The 16,969-nt window shown below is 34.0% G+C and overlaps 2 protein-coding genes across 5 annotated transcripts in view; one reads left to right on the forward strand and one right to left on the reverse strand.

The window, feature by feature from the left end:
- Window positions 1-7,735, forward strand: part of LOC148312166 (endothelin-converting enzyme 1-like) — an 88,821-nt gene extending 81,086 nt beyond the window's left edge. For all 3 annotated transcript variants that reach the window (XM_088277699.1, XM_088277698.1, XM_088277700.1), the window contains exons 10-17: window positions 683-859; window positions 1,745-1,848; window positions 2,367-2,425; window positions 2,514-2,562; window positions 3,199-3,266; window positions 3,354-3,487; window positions 4,252-4,422; window positions 4,698-7,735. In XM_088277699.1, coding sequence (XP_088133825.1) covers window positions 683-859; window positions 1,745-1,848; window positions 2,367-2,425; window positions 2,514-2,562; window positions 3,199-3,266; window positions 3,354-3,487; window positions 4,252-4,422; window positions 4,698-4,874 — 939 coding nt within the window. In that variant the 3' untranslated portion in view covers window positions 4,875-7,735. The remainder of the gene's footprint in view (window positions 1-682; window positions 860-1,744; window positions 1,849-2,366; window positions 2,426-2,513; window positions 2,563-3,198; window positions 3,267-3,353; window positions 3,488-4,251; window positions 4,423-4,697) is intronic.
- Window positions 7,736-7,871: 136 nt separating this feature from the next.
- LOC148312167 (putative U3 small nucleolar RNA-associated protein 11) lies at window positions 7,872-16,837 on the reverse strand. Of its 2 annotated transcripts, XM_088277703.1 has the most exons (3): window positions 16,414-16,837; window positions 8,826-9,146; window positions 7,872-8,145 (listed from the first exon to the last, which is right to left on the reverse strand). In XM_088277703.1, the coding sequence occupies exons 1-3, from the start codon at window positions 16,642-16,644 to the stop codon at window positions 7,936-7,938; spliced, it is 762 nt and encodes a 253-aa protein (XP_088133829.1). In that variant the 5' UTR covers window positions 16,645-16,837; the 3' UTR covers window positions 7,872-7,935. The 2 variants fall into 2 exon arrangements, with proteins under 2 accessions (XP_088133829.1, XP_088133827.1); XM_088277701.1 differs by lacking the exons at window positions 7,872-8,145; window positions 8,826-9,146 and adding an exon at window positions 11,591-14,722.
- Window positions 16,838-16,969: the final 132 nt, after the last annotated feature.

A 16,969-nucleotide genomic window follows, 5' to 3' on the forward strand; every position in this document is an offset into this window, starting at 1 on the left:
ATAAAAAAGAAAAGAGAAAAAAAGCATTTTAAACAAATATATAATAAAAAAACATGCACAAATCACAAATGCAACATTTTGTTAAAATTTCAAAGCAATCGGTGAATTACTTTAGGAGATTCAAGATTAAGAACTAAGGAATGTTTACATTTATATTTATAAATAAAACAACACTTCAGTTCATCAACTCCTCAAAACTGACCGCAATGTTGCCATCTTGGTTTTTTCTGTTGCACACTGTTTTATCGGCGGAACACTTTTAAATTCAAAAATCAAAGGAATACATTTCATTACATAGATAAACCATAACATCGCCAACTCGATTTCCTCTCCCACACACAGTTTTATCGGCGGAACACTTTTTAAGTTTCAAAAATAAAGTACATTACTTTACATATATAAAACAAACATTTCATAGTTGCACTACCTATTTCTTTTCACTATATGCTTATTAGTGCCCAAAATACTTAAATGTATGTAAACTTAATTTTAATGGTAAAAATTACTATGAAAAAGATCTTGAATTACAAAAATTAAATGAATTACTATAATATAAATACTATAAAGGTAAACCACTGGCAAAAAATATTAGTGCTTGTGAGTCTGCATTTTAGAAATTACCGCAACTGGATTAATTGAATACAAGTATATGTTATTTTATTGACGATTGTAAATATTGTAGGCCATTGAAATGCTTGAGGATGTAAGGCAAGCATTTTCTGGAGCGGTAATGGACCTCGATTGGATGGACAACACAACAAGATACAAAACTCTAAACAAGCTGAAAGCGATTCGGAATTTTGTTGGTTTTCCTGCGTGGCTTCTGACGCAAGAACAACTTGAGTCTAACTACAAAGATGTAAGTAAATAGCTTTATAAATTGTGTTCTCAGAAAATTTTTATTATCTTCAAAATAAAATTAAAATTAATTGAGAAGAAAAACACTTACATCCAAAAAAAAAACACAAAAAGTTCGCATACCATATGGGCAAACAATTTTCATAAAAGTAAAATGAATTCTTGGAATTCATTGGTTTTTCATCTGTGTAGTTTAGCATTCATTACTATTCATTTGTTAATCATATCCGCTCTCTATTCGGAGCATTTGGAGTCCAAAAACTGCCTCCAGGTCCTTCTGTCTACTGCCAGTTCCTTTGCTCCCTCCCACGTCAGATCCGCGAACCAAGAACTGCCAACGGATTGTCAGCTGTGGACGTTCTGGCCTATGGGAATGTGTTACCTTGTACAAGGCATGCATAAGCCATCGGGATGCATGCGAAGTACATAGTTTAACCAAGTAAATCACCTTTCCTTGACGACAGCTGTGACCATGGGTTGATGCGTCCTATGCCATTTTTCCTCTTTACACATAAATTCAAACCAGCTCACGCCTAAAATTCATCGCAGACATCTATCCTCAAAGCTGAGTATACAGCTGCCCTAGGCCCTTGTAAGTTGCCATGTGTGAGCTGTGTGTGAGATGTGAGCCTTATAAGAGATTGGAGCGATTCGAACATTATATAGGCGGTATCTGATTGAACTATGTGGCCTTACCATACAGTGGGAGAAAGTAGAAAATAAAGTAAACTAAGCCCAGACGGAGTTAGATACTTTTTGAACTAAGCCAACAATATATGTATATGAATTACTTTTTTGCACAAATTGTATATGAATTACTTTTTAAACACAGAACTCATGAAAATTTTTAGATCACAACTTATCTTGATAAATCTTTTTTTTTCAGACTGAAATTGTGGAAGGAAAATTATTTGAAACATACCTGAAATTAACTAATGTTTCTGTCAAAAATAACTTGGAGAGCTTGCGAAAAAAACCCGATAGAAACAGGTGGGAAATGATTACATAGTTGTTCTCTTACAGTACACACAGTCATATTAATTCAGGTTCAGTGCTGCAGAACAGCGTTTATTATTTAATATAATTTTGTACTTAAGTTATACATATTTATATATAAATATATATTTATTTATTTTTTTTTATTGGACACTTTCTATCCTCACTAGGTATTTGAAGATACCTGTTCTGAGGTAGGCAGGGTATGCTTATTCGTTTTATAATACAGCTTTATATATATTTTAATGATAATATAAAAGTGGTAAGACTGAAATAATATGAAATAATAATTATAAAAAGAAAGCAAATAGAGAGTTGAACTAAAAGAAAAGTAAAATCTAAAGGAGTAATATTTTAAAATTAGAAAATAGGATTATATAATTATAAAACACTGACACATAGATTAATCACACACAAACTTTTATTTGCTGCTCCAGCTGGGTTCTTTAAACCATAAATATTTTAATTTTGTATATTTTTCTGAAATTGTTGAATAATCCTCTTTTGTGCAGGTGGGTTGCAACCCCAACAACAGTGAATGCATTTTATTCGGCCACATTGAACTCAGTCAGTAAGTTTAATTGTAACTAATTACTTTGAAAAACCAACAATTTATATTATTATTGTATTAAAGAAATATATTGATTTATTTCTTGCAGCTTTCCCAGCCGGAATTCTGCAACCACCATTCTACGGAAACGGAATAGAGTATGTTTTTTGCCATAATTTATAATGATAAATAGAATATAACTTAACTAATATCTGTACCACCCCACTGCAAAAAGACTCGAATCAGAAATGTGAAGTTTTCAGAAGAGTCAAAGTTTATTTTTATTATACTTGTATAAGTCCAACAAATATTTAAATCAACATCTTCTTTTCTTCTTGGTGTAGGCCTTGTGGCTTGTTTTTAATAGGGAATAGCCTCCTGCAAAGTCGATTCCCAGCTGTCAATCCATCTCTTTGGTGGTCTGCCCGAAAGTTGTGTAAGTTGGGGTTGTCTGTGCAGTGCAATGTGATGTAATCTGCACAATTTAAATCATGATAATGATAATTACCTACAAAATGATATTTTCTCATGTTTCAAAATCCGTGACTTAGTAGTCGTTGAATTTTATTCATAATACTCTATGCACACCAGTACATACACACCTGCTTTTGTGGGGGGAGCTGACCGTTTCTTACAGTTAACGGTCTCAATGCAGGGGGTGCAGAACACACGGTTGGCGAATGACAAAAATTATGTAGTAATTTTTCAAACCATCCAACGACAAGTTGTGTTAACATGTATATTCCATTATATGTATATTCCATGGTAAATTTGAGCATTTTATTGTTTTCCAGAGCTATTAATTACGGGTCTATTGGTGCCATTATGGGACACGAGGTAACACATGGATTTGATGACCAAGGTAATTAATATTTTGCACAACTATGGTACTTTTAATCTGTTATTAAATTGCACAAGCACTATCTGATTTACTATGGAATTTTTTTAGGAAGGAGGTATGATGAACACGGAAACCTAAAACAATGGTGGTCCGCTGCTACTCTGGAACATTATCATGGAAAAGTGCAATGTATTATCGATCAATATAACCAATATCATATGGAACAACTGCCAAATTACACTGTAAGTAATCATTACAATATCTGATCTATCTTTACGCATATTATGCAAGAAATCTCATAATTCATACCAGACACGGTTTTTTAATATGTGCATATGTATTGTACAATCCACTACTTATCCTCATCCAATTAAATTTACCAACATCTGTGTTTCAGTTTTAACATCCAGTATTTTTTATAAAGAGAGAAGTTCTCACTATTGATGGACTATCTTCTATACCCCTGCGTATGCATAAATGAGTTACTGTGCATATTTTAGTTTGCACATAAATCTGAACTCTTATAATATGAAAATCTTTCCATTCTTTGGGACGGTGACATGAAGAAACAGACTACATTCATAGGGTGAAATCATGCATTAGAACAGTTAAAATAATATCTCTCCGTATATTATTACTGGAGCAATAAAATATTATTAATGATTATTTTAAAATTAATAAAAGTAAAATATTGTAATTAATGTTGATTTAGCTTTAAAAGGACGTAATGAAGCAGAAAATTGAGTATTTCTTGGTTTGATTAATTTTTTGCTGGAATCAGAATTGAATTGATCATTTAATAGACAAATGTCTATGAAGAAATATCTATAAAAACCAACTGTTTAAAAATAATCCAAAATTATTTATTGGATGGAATTTTACACTTTTGTCATTGGAAAATTTTATATGTTGAAGCAACCTATTTTATATATTATCATTTTTTAAGTGAAATTTTTAATCACTGCCTCTAGTTCGTACTAACTTGTGTATACACCATTCCTTGCAGGTCCACGGAGTTAATACTCAAGGAGAAAATATAGCAGACAATGGAGGCTTACGATCAGCTCTACATGCGTATACATTATTCACCTCGAGAAATGCTTCAGTTAAAAGATATCGATTGCCAAGTATGGAACAATACACACCTGAACAGTTGTTTTTCCTCGGATTTGCTCAGGTGAATAAAATATTAATTTAAACTAACCAACTAACCATCACGCCACTTCCAAAAGGGGTAGACGGAGAGACTAGAAGTAATATGTCAAAATAAAAAAAAGTTATTTTATAACTCACAAAATGTATTTAATACTATCCTAGACCGGTACCTGAAATACAGCACCTTACCTTCATATAATTACATCATCATTATTGATCTATGCAGTGCCCTATGCACCATTTGGGGCAGAGGTTGAGAAGAATTTCTAGTTATTTATTCAAATTATTGCCTTACAGATCTGGTGTGGAAACTCTACTGTTGGAGCCCTGAAATCCAAATTAGTGGAAGGTGTTCACAGTCCAAATAAAATACGAGTAATTGGTACATTAAGTAATTCAAAAGAGTTTGCGGAAGCATGGTCCTGTCCAGTGGGTTCTCCTATGAATCCGGAGCACAAATGTGTCCTATGGTAGAAAGCATTGTGATTTAGAAGTAAATACCAAAGATAGACTGATATATAAGAGCGATAATATTATGAAATGAAAGTATGTAGATGGTGACGCTGAACATTTTACATATATTTTTTTCTGTCTATTCTGCGTTTCTCAAACCTGAATCGTATCCTGAAAGGCCCATAAGAGATTGAGAAATGCCAGAAAAAATATTTCCAGTTTTTGTATTATAAGATATATTAAGGTGGGAACTGACCGGAGCATTTCGTTATAACGTAACATTCGCGGTGAGCATCCTACTTTAGATGGAGTACTCAGAATGAGCGGCAAGCAGCTCGGCTCGCAGTACTGACTTTACGAATGCTCGCATCACAACGTAATACTTCTTCTTCTTCTTTACGAGCCCTCTGACTTGTTTTGGAAGGAGTTTGGCATTGAAACACCACGCTTGCCAGATGGGTTGGTGAGTTTAGGGTTTCAGCCGCCCTTAACATAGGGAACAGACGCTGTTTGTAGCTGCCCATTCTAGGTCAGACGCTACATACCTGTTGGTCCACGGGAGGTATTTTATTTTCCTCCTACCCTGCATATCTGCCAAGCATTCCCCTATCCGCCACCTGGGGACGCGTCCTAACAGGCTGCGCGAAGGATTACGTCGTAATTACGGAGGATAGAGTAGGATTACGGAGTAATTTCGTTGTAATGTAACACATTAAAAAATTTAATCAAATTACTCCGGTCACCCCACCTTTATAGGATGGGGCGTAGTAATGGATGATTTCGAAACGGCTGTGAAACGAAAAGTATTTTTAAAAATTCCACATTTATTTGTCACTATATAAAAAATAAAAGTTATATCTTTTAGATATAATTATGAAAAATCAAACTATAGCAACTTACTTTTATATATTACATAAAATTGTTTTTTTTATATGCAGTACACTTCCAATTTTCCGGGATGTTGCACCATACACATGATAAAAGCGAGATACTGTTATTCAATCACTTTGAACAACAAATGTGTTCGGCCCTCAACACGTGTTTTGACATAATAAGTACTATTGTGAAATATTTTTATTTTCTCGGTAACCCGACCCCGGAAAATCAGATCGGTACTGTATTTTATGTGATGACAGTAAATTTTAAAAATATTCAATACTTTTCATTTCAAAATCGATCATTACACCCCTTCTAAATAGCATTATTTAAAATTGCTGATTATGTTTATTGACCAATTATTCGAGTAATCTAACATTAGGATAAGATTAATCAAATATTTTTAGAGACAAGCTCTCTATTATTTAATTATATTATATTTTTTTAACAATAATTTATCATTTTCTAACCAAACCCTTAGGTATACTATGGGTATCCCATAATGGGAATGATCAATTATGCAGTATTTTTCTTATTTAGTACATAAATACGTATTTTTTTTTAAAAAATCCTTCGATAAGCTACAGCTGACATTCCAAATGTTTGTTTGGTTTACTAAAAAAAATATCCTATTAGAGATTACATAAGTTATTATTATTCATTTATTTTATTTTAATTATGAAGTAAAATATTTAGTTTATCAAATTAATTTTTGAGTTATCAGTCATTAAAAAATGCAACGTAATGCTTAATGTCGCCTCAAAAGTAAAATGCTTGAATTATTTATGTATAAAAGTATAAAAACATTATTTTGGAAGCGATTTTATCAAATAATTAAATTGACTAAAAAGAAACTAAAAAAAGGAATCCCTCGAAGAGGAGGCTTATCATAACCTAAGAGAGGCTTAAAAGGTCGGAGATCTAGAGGTAGATCTCCAACCCGATGGACCGACCAGGTGACAGAGATCACAGACCTCTCCATTGCTCTAAAGGCTCTAAAGGCACAATGCAGTGACCAATGGCGGAGTGTTGTCTAAAGTTCCAGAGAAAGCCAGCAGGGGGGTTGTGATCTTCAGCAATGAGGGAAACGAGCGGAAAAGAATTTATAATGTTTTTTGTCAGTATAATATAATTTTGTACTTACTGAATAAAAATTACTGTCAAGTTAATTGGCTGTGTAACATTTTCCTTTTGACAGATTAATATTGAAAGGGTATATTAAATATTAAGAAGTGTTTAATTTAGTGTCTAATGTTAGGAAAACAGTACAGACAATATAGTCAACTTACGACCTATTACTTACGACTGTTAGACTTTACGACAACAATTCCTGATCAGTTGTCTGCACTGTTGCAAACTCAACCCCTTGTCAATCACAAAACTCACAATTATTCAACAATATAAACAAGCACATGGCTGTCTACTTGGGTTCCAATAGAAAAGCATAGATGAAGACCGTATTTGGTTCGTGTTTTATTTCTAAACTTAAAAAATATTACGTAAAATTCCTTGAGAGTGATCCTTTATCCTAACGCAAAAATAATCGTAATTAAAATTTTTTACTGACATTTCTTGGTGGAACTGCATTTTACATAAATATGAAACAACAATCAAATAGCTTTTTCCACTTTTATTTTACCAGTAGACCAGTCTGATGATGTCGGTAACAATGAAACCCAATTGCTGGTCAAATAAAATAAAAATTATGGGTGTCTCAACTTGAGATGAAAGATCTATCGTTTAAATACAAAAAAAGATATAAGTCTAAATATTTATAAATACTTCACAAAATTCTCAACTGATGGCGCCACTTCAAAATCTATGAAATAAGAACTATGTAGTATGTAAAAGACATTCACCAGCATTACACGCATAAAAAATTAATGCAATATAGATGTTCAATAATGGACAGCATTCGGCCATTGTGAATGTTACACAAGTGTATAAAGTGATCACTTAAGCCAGCCAAATTCCAGGTCGTAAGCCCCAGGATGAATTCCATCTTCTTTCTTATATAAACGATAGATGTTTCATTTCAAGTTGAGATATTGATATATCATGTAGGGTATGTGTCTAAAACTTGTTTTATTTTTACATTATGATATTTAATAAAACCTATGTTATAATATTAATAAAAAGACATTAAAAGATAATAAATTTTATTAAAAATTGTTTTATTCATGTACCAGTCAAGCAAAATACATGATTACTTTTTTCGTTCATATTTCCATTTGTAAACTGGAGCTGAATTTTTAGTCGCTGCCTTTATCCTCTTTGGTTTTTGAATTTTCTTGTCCTGCAAATGTCGTTTGATTTCCATTTTTTGATGAATGACGGTCAAATCCTTTTCTCGCTGGATCCTTTTAGCTAGTTCCTTGTAAGACTTATCGCGCTTATTTTTCATTGCCTCAAAAGTCTGGAACACAAAGATTAAACATTATACACACAGACATTTTAAATTAAGATAAATTCTTACAATAGGTATTCTCAAAGTAAAAATATTGTTTTTTTACTTCTAAATAAATGTGTTATTAAACAAATTAAGGTCCAGCATTTGTTAAGTCGCAACTTTTTTTTCTCTTAATCCAGGTAACATTTTGCGTTATCAATTTTATTTTTAAACACCGTTTTTGCATTCAAAAAATATGTTTTACTTCGAAATTATTATAAGGTTTTGAAAAGAAAAGGTTATTGAAAGGTAAAGTAAGCTATTTTTTTTTTTAAATATCCATTATACATTCTTTAAAAAAATTGGGCATAAGCAGACAAGTGACATCTCCGGTGGTCTTCGGTGGAATGAATGCCACTTAAGGAATGCTGGGCCTTAAGAGGTTTGATGGTAAATTTACAATAAATGTTGCAATAAAACTTTTGATGCTAAAATTGTGATGAAATCTAAGAGATACATATTTAAGTTACACAAATCTTCATCGGTAAATAAAAACAAACAACATATGGGATTAAAATACTCTTTGTCTGAACTATTTGGACTTATATCTATAAAACCAAACAAAAAAAAGTGAAATATCTGCATTTATAGAGGAACATTAGCTTTACATCTATCTATTTATCCAACAGAAATAAAAGTAAACCCACCTTTTTATCGATGTCCGGCAATTTCATCTTTTCCAGATCAGATATCCTTAGTCTGTTGGTCCTGTGCTGTAACAATGAAGGATGAGTATCTAATCTTTTGGCGAGATCGAAATTCTTCGTATCCTTTTCATCATCTACATAAAAGATGTGTGTATTGGGAACTTTATCAGCTGTATCTATCAAATGAAGCTCCGATTGTAATCTCCTGATTTTATTAGATTCAATGGTCCTCTTCATATTTATGTATTTCAAATCCTGGGTTTGCATCAACTTGATTTGTTCCGGAGTGTGATCATCTTCATCCTCTTTTTCATGATGTTCCTAAAGAAAAAAAAAATAATATATTATAAACAAGTGAATTCAAATCGCAAAGAAACACAAAAAAATAATGGAATTACAGCTGGGGAGATGGTGGATGTATTCCTTTCTTTTTATAGAAAATTCAAAATCTACCGATTTACAGTTGGCAATAGTGAGCAACTGACTTTTAATAAAACTTGAAACGTCAGCTCTCCAAGTAGGTACTGAGAATACTTCGACAAACTCATCTATAGATGGAGGCACACTGTTGCCATTTTTTTTATATGCAAAACTGATTTTTAGCATGTGAAATATTGCAAGAGAGAGAAACATTCCAATATTAAATGTTTTTTTTTTTTTGTTTATTTTTGGCAAAGCACCCAATTTTGGGTGATACCTGCCATACTAGTGATTTTATATACTTAAATAATTTTTTTTTTTTTATTGATTTTTTTTGGGGTCACACGCTTTTGCTATACTTTTTTAAATGTTTAATAATCGCACCGTTAACATTTTTCGAGTTCATTGACAATAGGTGTTGGACATTCAGCGGGAAGGACAAACCCTCAGACCGAATGTCCTGAATGAACTCGAGGTTAGGGAGTAAGGGGCAGTTGAAAAATACGTGGTCAGCAGTCTCATCCTCCTGTCCACACGCGCACAACGAACAAGTTAGAATATTAATCCTTTTGAGGTGGGATGCAAGTACTGTGTGTCCGATCCTCAGCCTACACAGAAGGGACACATTCAGCTTGGGAATCCTAACTTTGCGGAACCAAGGGGATTTGGGTATCACGGGTTGGATTGACTTGTAATAGGATCCAGTGGATGTTATGGAGAACATTTCATTCCATTCCTCGCTTGCACCAGCTTTGAGCCCACTAAGGTAGTCAGGAATGGGAAGGGTGAATAGACTGGGAACCACGCCACAGTCCCGGGCTTCCTTGGCCATGGAGTCCACCCTCTCATTACCTGTAATTCCTATATGAGATGGAATCCAAACTATCGAGACAATTTTATTTTCAACATTAACCATATATAACATTCTTTTTATATCACAAAGAATATGATTATTCTTAAGGACAGAGTGATTATTATTTGAAGATAAAAGGTTCACAACGCTGAGAGAATCAGTAAAAATTACTGTCGGTGACAAGGATTGTTTAATAATTATTCTCAGAGCCTCTCTAAGGGCCACACATTCCGCTGTAAATATGGATGCTTCACGAGGTAATTGGAATTGCTCTTCTATATTAAGGGAAGGAATATATAATGCAGCACCACACGCTCCTACGGCACTTTTTGAGCCATCAGTATATACTGCAACGTGGTTAGGCCAAAGTTCTTCCAACTTTTGTATGAATAATCGTTTAACATAAGAGGCATTAAGAACCAACGAGGTCTTATCTATTCCAATAGAAAGAAATACATCAGGTTTATAAATAGCAGCTTCATATGAAATGTTATATAACGGAAGAGTGGCTTCAAGAGGACATGACATGGTGTTTACAATGTGATGCCAGGATCTACAGAGAATAGGAGGACTGTCAGTATTTTTGTTTGAGGTTGATTGAAAAAAAGCATGAAGAAGTTGAAGCCTCGGAAAAATTGGATGATTACTATCGTTAGTCCTATTGAGGATGAATTTGTTGGATAATAGTTTTTTCCTCAAAGAGTACGGCATATCAACACACTCCGCTTGTAAGGCAATCACAGGAGATGATTTCATTGCTCCCAAAATTAATCTGAGGCATTTATATTGTATCCTATCTAATTTAGATTGCAGATACTTTGGAAGAGGGTCCATTATAAAGCACGCATAATCAATATGACTTCGGACAAGAGCGCAGTAAAGCATGTTCATTGTAGTCGGGTGGGCACCCCACCACACTCTTGAAACTGCCCGTAGGATGTTAATATTCTTTTCACACTTAGCCACAATGTTTTCAATGTGTTTGTTCCATGACAGCTTATTATTCAATGTGACGCCCAAAAATTTTACATTGTCCTTCACAGGAATCCGAATTTTCCTCAATTTTATATTTAACTCGGGGATGTTACGCTTTCTAGAAAATACTACTATTTGGCTTTTGGACGGAGCCAATTCCAAATTACTTTCCTCGAACCATGCCCCGACGGGTTACAGTGCCCTATTCAATACACTCGAAGCGCGAGGTGTGGATTTGTCTGATGTATACAGCACGAAGTCATCCGCATACTGCAAAATGGAGATTTCAGGGGGAATATGTGTTTGAAGATCCTGAGTGTAGATGTTAAATAACAGTGGACTCAATACCGATCCCTGTGGCAGACCTTTGTACACCGTTCTAATCACGGATCCTTTTGGAGTATCTATGGTAATATCTCTATTGCACATCATATTAAATATCAGGCAGCCAACACCACTGGAGATCCCGAGGGCATTCATTCTTTCCAGCAGTAATGGGAGAAGGACATTATATCATAAGCACTACTTGCGTCCAAGAAGCAGGCGATTAAGTCGGTTTTACAGGACCGTGAAACATGGATATCAGTAATTAGTACACTTAGGTTGTCGATGCAGGATTTATTTTTTCGAAAACCAAATTGCCAGTGCGGTAGGAGGTTATTTCTCTCTACAAACCACTCGAGCCTAGTCTTTACCATGCGTTCCAGAATTTTGAGAAAACAACATGAGAGGGCAATTGGCCTGTATGAAGTTCCAAGGGATATATCCTTACCAGGTTTGGGGATCGGGACTATGATTTGTCTTTTCCAGGAGTCTGGGATTGTGCAAGATTTTAAAATGAGATTATACATTTTTAGGATTAGGATCATAAATGGTTTAGGAAAGTGTTTGAAAAAGGAATAGGGAATCATGTCATGGCCCGGAGAAGAATCTCCAGAAGATTGGATTGCCATCGATAATTCATCGAGTGAAAACGGAGATGTTAGGTAGTCAGCGCCTGGAAGGATTGGGGGTTCTCTAGGGAGTTCGGAAATACTGGGAACGTAAGATGGAGCAAGTTTCCCAACAAAATCCTCTATCCAGGATGTACATTTGGAAGTGTTCACCTTCGGAGAGTATGATCCTCTGAATCTTCTTATTGAATCCCAGACATCCCCGAGCGGGGTTTCGGGAGACAAAGAGTTACAGAGATTGCCAACCCTGTCTTTTTTTTTTTCTAAGAAATTTTTTAGTTAGGGCCTGTACGTGTCTAACCTCCAAAAAGTTGTCAGAAGTTATATTTCTTTTATACTTTCTTATACTGGATGCTCTATTTTTAACCATTTCCGTGCATTCCTTATCCCACCAAGGAGGGGAGTACTTGTGCAAAACCTTTTTAGATATGGGGATAGCAACGTTGGCCACCTCGATTATCAACTCGTGGATTTTGTTAGCTATTGTGTTGGGGTTGTTATTGTCACCATCGATCGACAGGGACTTGGACTTAGCATTCAATGAATCTTCAAAGATTTTCCAGTCAGCCCTACCGATCAAATAGTTAGATCTCTTGGGTTTATGATGACTGTGATTTGAGGAATTAATCATTTTGATGATGATAGGGAAATGATCACTGGAGAAAGGGTCACTCAATAGATTCCAAGAGGACAAGCTTGCCAGGTTGCAGGAACAGATTGAGATGTCCAAGGCGTTTTGGCTATGATTAGCCGGAGCAATACGCGTTGGATCACCATTGTTCAATATACATAAGTTTGATTCCTCCATGAAATCAACGATGGCCCTTCCTGCAGTGTCGGACGACGTACAGCCCCAGGACGTAGAATGAGCATTAAGGTCTCCCAAAATGTAGAAATTTGGGGAGAGACAACTCACGATAGATCTCCAGTATGATTGCTTAAATACGTTTCTGGGAGCTGAGTAAACGGAAACAATTGATAAATCTAGAATTTTTATGGCTAATATTTGCATTCTGGGATGTGATGGAAGTGGAATCAAATCGAAAATTAAATTATTTTTTATTAAGATAGCTACACCGCCCCTTCCGTCAAGGCGGTCGTCTCTGACACAAGAATAGCCAGGGAATGAGATAACTGAACCCGGAGAGAACCAGGTTTCAGATAGGGTCGCAATATCAATTTTGTGAGAGCGGATTAAAAGATTGATGTCATCTCTGTTGGATACTGCGCTACGACAGTTCCATTGGAGAATCGAAAGAGAATTAATTGAAGTGATTTGGGCCATTTTGTATGAAAGCTTGAAGGACAGGAATAATAATAGCAACGTTGGACGGTAAGGATTTTTGGGAGAGTAAGAGATCAAGTAATATGGTTAGAATGGATTTAGAGAAAGATTCATTAGAGAAGGCGAGACTCTGTGATAAACTTTCAGCAGAGTTTGAGTTGATGGCTGGAGAAGAGCTTTGATTGATAGCACATCCATCGGGTGATTGGTAATTTACCGAGCCATTGGGATGGATGAGAAGGGAGTTATGGTTGGATCGGTCGTAGCCGGGAATAAGAGGAGCTCTGGGAGTTTTGTATGTAAATTTGGCACGATTTTTTTGGGGAGCGGTAATTGTGGCGGGTAATGAATTGAGTGTAGCTTCACCATCTAAAGAGGATTTTGAAATGTTTTGAGAAGGATGTTTATTTGAGGATTTTAAGCTATCCGCATAGGATTTCCCCTTACTAAACGTCTGTTTAGAAGCTTCAAAATAGGAAATATTTAATTCTGACATATTTTTCTTAATCAAATTTTGGCGTATAAACTCTGGGCAATTACGATTGGTAGAAAAATGGTTGCCAGAACAGTGTATACAGCTGGCGTTTTCTAAGGAAGCGGAACATGACTCTCCTAGGTGGTTGGATCCACATTTGTAGCACCGAGGCTGGGAACGGCATACTGGTTTCGAATGACCAAATCTACAGCATTGAAAACATTGCATTGTGGGAAACATATAAAATTCCACCTCTACAGCGGAGTAAAAAAAGAAAATTTTTTTAGGGAGAATTTGTCCTTGAAACGTAAGCACGACTGTTTGGGTCGGTACCCATGTATGATTAGAAGAGTCTGGAGATGTTACTTTCCGAGAGAGACGGCGAGATTTGATAATTCTACCGCAATTATCTGGGAGGGTCACATTCTCCAGAATGTCCTCATGGGACCATTCTGTCGGAATGCCCCTAACCAAACCCATGCGTGACACCATATGATATGGGATGTATGCCTTGTAATTATTTTGATTGAGAATACCTTGTTTCTCTGCAAAACTATTTGCAGCCTCGAATGAATTAAGTTCTATGGCAATCCTATTGCGGCCAATAGCCCGTATACCACCTCGAGGTATGATTTCCTGTATTTTATTATTAAAAAGGAGTTTTCCTACCTCTAAGCTATTGATGGAGGAATTTTCTGCAATTTTTTGAATATAAACAATAAAAGGACCGACATCCTTTTCTGTATACAAATTTTTCATTGTTTCATCTCTCGAATGAGTGTTCATACTTACCTGCTTTGACGGTGGAGGACCTTCTTCAAAAGAATCTGCCTTAAGGTTTCGCTTATACCTCACCGTTGGGTGAATAATGGGCGAACCCACATTGGAGTAATCTTCAAATCTAGGATCTGGGGGATCTGGAGGTTTTTCACCTGCCTCCATATTTAATAAGTTTTAAAGTAAAAGACTTTAAATATAAAGAACAAAAAAAATATATAAAAAAATTATAAAAAAAAAATAAAAATATTATTGTTGCAAAAAAATGATTTATAACTTGAAATGTTTAAAAGGACTCTAGTTTTATAAATAAAGGGCACAGAAAACGATAGTTTTAATGCAAAACTATATAATTAATAAACTACGATAACATTTGGTTCACAAAACTTCGATTATATTATTTTTAAACACAAAAAACTAGGAGCACTATAACTAAGCAGTTGTATGTTTGACAGTTCGTCGTGTTGTGTGAATATTAAATTTTCTACAAATAAGATTCAATAAAAAATATTGTTGATAAATTAAACAAAATTTATCTATGGAAAAGTCTGCAATTGATAGGTAAGTACCGATTCGGAATATAAAGTTAGGCCCTCACCATACATATTTTATTTTTACGCATCATATTAAGCCTACACAATTTTTTAAAGTTAGAGTACAAATGGGGGAAAAATATCACACGAGACTCACAATTCAAACTAAAGTAAAATATTTTGTATTTTAATAAAAGTTATTAATTTTATAGCATAACAATATAAAATTCTCTCCTCTATCTCCAATCCTGTCCTCATTGTTTGCTTTGATGTAATACAACTTAAACATTGCTTTATGATGACTGGTTTCGGAATAACTATTTCCCTATCAAGTCATCTATGGACAAAAGTGAAATCATTAAGGTTACTTATTTGTATGTATATAACACTTTGAAAGAGAAAAAAGATGACAAAAGAATTATAAGAGAAATATTTTGAAAAGCAAGTTTGGAGATAATTTTTTTAATTATCAATTTTTTGAAAGATGTATATGCCTTGCTTATTTCTGATTTATCAAGATTATCTAAACACATCGCTATCTGCTTATGTCATTTTTTTAAAACATCCTCTTTTTAATGCAGTTTCTCAGCTACACCACAAATTTGTAAGAATAAAAAATAGACAGAATTCTACTAGCTCCATAGAACCACGGTATAGTATGGTATTTTAACTGAGTCATAAAAGTAATGGAAAAAATATTTGTGGCAATCCAGAGAAAACATATTTAATTATTGTGCACTTAGAAATTTTAATCATTGTTTACGCACACCCTTGCATTAGGTTTATTTATTTTTCAAAACATATTACATACAAAAGTCATATATATATTCCCGATGAGTAATTTCTATTTCTCATTTTGGGCCATGGGATAAAGGTTAACAAGACTGGAACACAAATAATAAAGTTACAAAGATTTTTTTTAAATAACCAAAACTAATACATGGCAAAATATAAAAACATTTAACAGGTATAATAAATTGGCATAGAAGCATATTGAAAAGAAATAAATGAGAACAACATAAGGTAAGAAACATATTTAAAATAAACAAATGAGAAAATATAAAAAATGAAAAAAATATAACAAATGAGAAAATATAAAAAACATAAGGTAAAGAAAATATGACTAATCCTAATCACTACATATATATCTTTCCATAAAGTATTTTTTCATATCATTTTTTTCGGATCTCCGAATGGGTTCTATTTTATATGTCAGGCAGCTGGTTAATTTGGGTATAGGCAATATATTTGGAGGTTTACAGTTAGTAATGAATATTTACAAATAAAATGTAAATAAATATTCTGAAAAGTACATACCCCTTTCTTCACTTTCGAATTTATCATGTGATAATAGAATTCATCAGGATTTTTGTTAAGCGCGCGTTTGCTCAGCAAAGTTAACGTTGCATCTTTGTCATGAAAATCTTTAGCGCGCTTCACATAATCTTTCTTCTTCTCAAGAAGACCCAAATGCTTCCTCGCTTCGGGTTGGTGTCTTTCTCGATGTGTCTTTTGATTAGACTTGGCAGCATTTTTCCACGAGGACATGTTGACTAACCTCTAATTTATATTGTAAATAAAATTCACAAAATATTAAGATTTGGTTTTATCATTAGAAATGTGATGCGATTAAAGAATGAATTAATTTTTATAATTCAATAACACGATTTTTTTAAAACAATATTTCAACAAAAACTATGACATTACCGCGTTGCTGTCTGTCAAAAATGTCAAAACCGAATAATTTTGAATTCACAATTCATAGATAAAAAGATACGTTCATTTATCCTTAGTAATGATCGGAACATCTTGGTAAAATAAAACATATTTATTTTGTATAACATTGAGGTATGGTAATAAAACACTCACCTTA

This window comes from Brachycentrus maculatus, unplaced genomic scaffold, assembly GCF_059751285.1.
Source record: "Brachycentrus maculatus isolate JH-2025_06_01 unplaced genomic scaffold, ASM5975128v1 h1tg000049l, whole genome shotgun sequence".
In the NCBI taxonomy this organism is placed as follows: Eukaryota; Metazoa; Arthropoda; class Insecta; order Trichoptera; family Brachycentridae; genus Brachycentrus; species Brachycentrus maculatus.

Coding starts and splice junctions, on each gene's coding strand:
- LOC148312167 (XM_088277701.1), bottom strand. CDS start 16,644: ATGTCCTCGTGGAAAAATGCTGCCAAGTCTAATCAAAAGACACATCGA. Junction 14,723..16,413: donor ATTCGAAAGTGAAGAAAGGG/GTATGTACTTTT, acceptor TTAAATATGGAG/GCAGGTGAAAAACCTCCAGA.